General features: G+C 35.9%; 1 protein-coding gene across 1 annotated transcript; it reads right to left on the reverse strand.

Annotated features, from left to right (window-relative positions):
• Positions 1-206: 206 nt before the first annotated feature.
• Positions 207-1,119, reverse strand: LOC130965435 (uncharacterized). The gene has a single exon (XM_057890197.1). The coding sequence runs from the start codon at positions 1,117-1,119 to the stop codon at positions 256-258; it is 864 nt and encodes a 287-aa protein (XP_057746180.1). The 3' UTR covers positions 207-255.
• Positions 1,120-5,780: the final 4,661 nt, after the last annotated feature.

Consider the following 5,780-nt stretch of genomic DNA (forward strand, 5'->3'; position numbering starts at 1 on the left):
ATTAGTGTTGGTATGATCGCACCTATTAAAATATGCGCACATAATTATCATAAGCATGAGGCGCGACATAGAGTAACTCGAGTCGCGATATCTTACGGGGACCGCGGGAGCCTGCGGAAGATGAAGCCATGATTCAAGAATGTTCAAAATAATGAAATTGTAACTAGAATTTGAGAACTATTATTCATTATAATTAGACCATTACATTTTGAATTCTATGACCAAATTAAGTTACATCTATATTCATGATCAATACTAATGATTGAGAATGTTTAGAAGAGCAACCCTAGTTTTGATCAAACGCCTAAACATAAACTCAAGTCCTTCTTCAAGATCATGGATGCATGACTCAAGTTTCTCCAATTGGTTCTGCATTTCACTCATGTTCTTATCTGATATGCATGCCAATAATGCTGCATCCACTTGGGAAAATTCACTCTCATAAGAGCAACTTCTTCTTGTCCTTTTGGTGTGGATTATTAACTTTGAAACCAAAGACAAAGTACCATGTTTTACATTTGATGATGAAGTTCCTGAGATAAAATGCAACAAGGACTCAAATATTGAAAGTGTAACAACTTCAACATCCTTCAACAAACCAACCAATGCCAATGTTTGTTGATCTTTGATGATGTTTTTGGCAATAGGCTTCAAATTCAGCAAGGCTTTGACTATGGCCTTTTTCACAACTTTCCTTGAGTTCAAGAACTTGTTAGCCTCAGCTATGATCCCTTCTTCTCCTCCTCTTTTTCTTCGAATAACCGATTGAAGCTCGCGAATGCACTCCTTTGTGTGAAGCAGAGAATCTTTTGCTGATGTGCAAACATCAAGGAGCCTCAAAGATCCATCTAAGAGCTCATCAACACAATTTTCTTGAGGTTCATGCAAAAGGGTATCTTGTGTTAGTGGAAGTTGAACCAAGTTTTCAACACATTCATGAAGATCTTGTAAGGCTCCTAGCTTGTATCTAAGAGAAGAAGAAGAAGAAGAAGAAGAGGTTTCATTGGAAGATCTTAACCTCTCTAAATGCTCATTGCATTGTAGAATCAAAGGGTGTGGCCTTGAAGGTAAACTATTTGATCTAGCATGGAAATTGGACTTTGTGTTTGAGGCTTCCATTTAGAGAAGCTAAGAGATAGAGAGATTAAGAGAAAGCTTTGATTTTAGATGTGGAATTTGAGTTTATGGTTTATGCTTTCATTGAATTGGTTTATGATCTATATATATATTGGATGGTGGAGGAGACATAAGGAATCTTATCTTAAATAAACCTCAAAATGAGTGATAAGAGTTAACTAATTGAAATTGAATCTTATTAGACATGAACTATAAATGCTAGTGCTATGTCTCCCACATGGAATCTTCTAACTTATCACTTTATCTTGTTTAATTAATTGTTAATTACCTAATTAATACATATTTCATTTCATATTTTCTACCCCTCGTGTGCATGTGCTAGCTAGAGTGTGTTGATGTCTTGGATGTGATCATTATTGGACCTTGCCCAATATATGATATGGGTATAGGGGACACAAGGAATCTCATGTTAACAAATTTGAAAGTCATTATTATGATAACAAAAATATTATTTGTACATTAATAACTAACTTATATTTTAATGTGTATTTTATATTAATAACTAATTTTGATGACTAATTTTAGTGTATATTTAAAATAATTGATATGGTAATTGACCTTTATATACCTTCATAAACACAAAAAATGGTATTAAGTTTGTATAAAATTTTCATACATTAAGAAAAAAATTGTAAATCTAGATCTTGAAGCATGCAATAAAAGAAATGTTAGAGCTAGCATTGTCTCCTACAAGGAAGTTTTCCAACTCATACATAATTTCATTTTTTTCATGACAATCACATGTTTAATTTGTTTGGTATTAATACATATATTCATCCCACGAATGGAATAATGGCATATCAATTGCTTTCTCACAATTGATTTGAAAAGATATTGGGAAGTAAGGGTGAGATATTATAGATCTCACTGAGTCATAATAATGATTGATTTATAGAATAAAGTGATCATTAAAATAAAGTGATCATTAGAATCTCAAAAATTTCGACCTAGAATTAATTACTCCTAAAAAAAAATACTAATTAAGTTCTCTAAATTAGTAAATAGTGGACATATATGTTTTTTCGTCAATAGATAATATAAAACAAAATGGAGTTGTTCATGTATTTTGTTATTTATAGTAATGTCAAGTGTGTGTCCTGTTGTTGTATATGAATATAGAAATAAGGTAATTTTAGACGATAAACTATTCATTATCTTTTGAATTTTTATATAATCTTTATTAACTACTCTCTATTTATAATAAATCCTACTAAAACAGATGAAATTTTGTTCCAAAAATTATTATCTACATAACAATTTTTTATAAATAGGCACGTCATAGTAGTTAACAGTACATATAAGCACCACCGTTAAGTTTTACGTGATAAATTAATAGAAGGATATAACATGTCCACCGTTTGCTATCATGGGGACTGGGGACCAAATTTGTACTTTTTTTTTTCTTTAAGGACTAATTAGTTCGAGATCAAAATTTTTAGAGACCTAATTATCATTTTATTCTTAAATTTTTTTATTTCTACTTCTCACCTATCTCATTATTATGACTTAGGAATCTTTTTCATTTTTCTTCTCACTTTCGTGACATTTATTTTTCTTTAGGCTATTCTATAATTTTCATATTCGCTTACTCTTTATTTTTATATAGCATATTATATAGTTTCAATGTTAATATTGTTTCTCTTTAATAGGTATAAATTGAGTAATAAAATATAATTTATCCTCTTCTTTCATACTTACTCTTTTTTATTTTTTTTTATATAAATCAACATTCACTTCACACCTCTTTTTTATCTTTTTTTTTTCACATAATATCATACCTCTTATTCTTTTTTCTCCATTCTTACTAATATTCTGCACAAATATTTAAAGAATTCGGTTTATCATAATCACAACTCTTTTTTTTTAGTTTACTAAACATATGTATTAGATAATAAATACCTAAAACCCTAGACTTTTACAATTCTTTAGTTTTTATTTTCTAATTTTTAGTCTAATTGTATTTATTAAGTATATTATTTATATATTATTTTTTTGTCAACAATTTATATATTTTAATATTATTTAGTTGTAATATGTTAAAAATATATAGTACTATTGTAAGTCATAAAAAATAAAATTAAAAAATTAAATGTTAATTTTAATTATATATCATGTTTTGTGCAATTTCTTTTAGATTTTTCTATTTTAGTCTAATTGTATTTATTAATTATATCATATATATATATTACTTTTTTTTTCTTTTAAGTATTTATATTTTTTAATATTATTTAATTATAATCTTATTAAAAATATATAGTGTTACGGTAGGTAACCGGAGATTAGTCCAATGGATGGCGTTTGGCGGCCCAAGTGAGTGATGGAGGAGGACTCCAGGTAGGTCCGCAACTCGGGAGGCTCCGCCCGACTTGTGCTCGCGTGTGAATGGGGGGTGGTACCTGCAAAGACACTCCGATGCCTAAGTTAGCAAGGGTGTAAGCAGGTCTTAGAGAGTATTGGACTTAGAGATACCTGAGGGGTGTCAGTGTATTTATAATGGTTAGCCAATAACCACCGTTGGTGTAGTGCCGTATCTTTAGGATGGTAACCATCCCTATTATCTTGGGGAGGTTGAGATATGGCTTTATGAGGCGGTTAGAGAGATTTTAGGGGCGGTTACTCATTTGAATGAGTGTTTATCTGCCAGCTAATCCCGCATCCGACCTCTTATGACCAAGTCGTGGTTGATACCGACTTCTTGTGTGAAGGTCGGTACTTAGCTAGGCTCTAATCCTTTAGGTTTAGGCCTTTTGATTGGACCTGGGCCTTAGTATTGGGCCAGGGTATGAACAGTGCCCCTACTTGAGCCCAAATTTTCTTTAAAGTTTGGGTTCAAGTATTCAACTCGGGTTCGTAGTCGACTTGTTTGAGAGAATACGGATCTTGGAAACCGACGTGATTTTCGCGACCTTTGATTTCTGACAGTTACGTCAATTCAAGCGTCGTGTCCGTTGAGGGATCATTTAGGGATTGAGGGCTTTGGTAACGGTGCAGTCTCATTAATGACTGCCTCGCCTTTTACCATTATGCCCCTTAGCCTTTTTTATAAATACTTTTCCCTCTCTTTCCATTTTCCGTTTCTGCAATCTTTCAAACTTTCTCTTTATCTTGTTCGTACTGCATCCTTGCGTTCGAAGACTTCTGTTCTTCTCCAACCTCCATTTTCGGATAAAGGTTAGTTTTGCTTATGCCATGCTTTATGTTTGCATGTTTGCGAGTAGGTAGGTTGACCCGTAGATTCTGGTTTCGAATCTCTCTTCTTTAGTGGCCGTATTTTTTTGATTTTCTTTTTCTTTTTCCTTTTTGTAGGTTTTTCTGCCACTTTCTTCTTTATAAAAAATGGCCTCTGTAGACATTCTTTCTCAGTGGGTTGACGATACGGTCCTTGGGGAGGAACCGTTGGTTGACGCTGAGTTCATCACCCACCTTCGTACTCATCATAGGCTCTGTACTTCGGACGAGGACGAGCCCAAATATGAGCTGATAATCCCGGGTCTTGAAGACCGGGTCTGTTTTGGGAGAGCTAATGAGGCGGCCCCTCATTTTTTCTTCATGTATGAATGTATGATCACCCGTTTGGGTGTTTTTCTTCCTTTCTCTGATTTCGAGATATCCGTCTTGCACCACTGTAAGGTTGCCCCTACTCAACTCCACCCCAATTCATGGGGTTTTTTGAAGATTTACCAGTTTATAAGCCACGCTCTGGACTTTCCGACTTCCTTGAGAATCTTCTTTTATCTTTTCCATATGACTAAGCCCTTTAGTGGGCTAAACAACAAACAACAATGGGTATCCTTCCGAGCCATTCAAGGTCGGAGGATTTTCACCCTTTTCAACGAGTCTTTCCACGACTTCAAAAATTTCTTCTTCAAGGTCCAAGCCGTAGAGGGTCACCACCCCTTTTCTCTGGACGAGCATTCTTCCCCTCGCTTTCCCCTTTATTGGCTGCCGGCCACCCCTTGTGAAAAGATCGGTCTAGATGACCTAGACGAGGTGGAGGCGGCCATTGTGGGGTTTTTCCGAGAAGCATGGGGGAGGGCCCCATAATTGGATACGAGGAAAGTCCTCCAGGGGACGTCGGTATTTGTTCAATCTTGCATAGGTAGTGCATGCATTTCTTGTTTCCGAGTTGCATTTTACTGACTTGTATTTTACCGACTTGTGTTTTACCGGCTTGTAACTTGGTTGTTCCTTTTGTAGATATGGCAAAGAAAAATGCTCAAGAGTCCTACCAGCGGGTGCAGGAAGCCAAGGCGAAGTCCCGGGCTAGGTCCGGGGGTAAGGCGGTCGTCTCTCCTCCTCCTCTTCCTCCTCCTCCTAGGAACGTGGGTACTCCTTCTCAACCTGTTGTTATTTCCTCCTCCTCAAATTTGGCTCGACCACTCCCTTCTGCCCAACCGTTCTCCGAGCCAGAGAGTAAGAAGCGCAAGACTTCAGAGTCTGGCCCTTCTTGGGAAGGTGGTGTTAGGGCGGAGGCTCTTGCCTTCGTCCGAAAGAACATCTATCCACTTATCAATATGGATGATGTTTCTGTTCGGAAACACCTTGCCACTCTGGCCGAAGAAAGTTTTAGGGCGGCGGGAGTTTGTGGCAAGCTTTTGGACATGTTTGAGAAGACTCCTCTTAGCTCTCTGGGGACTTCCCCA

This window comes from Arachis stenosperma, chromosome 3 (assembly GCF_014773155.1).
Source record: "Arachis stenosperma cultivar V10309 chromosome 3, arast.V10309.gnm1.PFL2, whole genome shotgun sequence".
Lineage (NCBI taxonomy): Eukaryota > Viridiplantae > Streptophyta > Magnoliopsida > Fabales > Fabaceae > Arachis > Arachis stenosperma.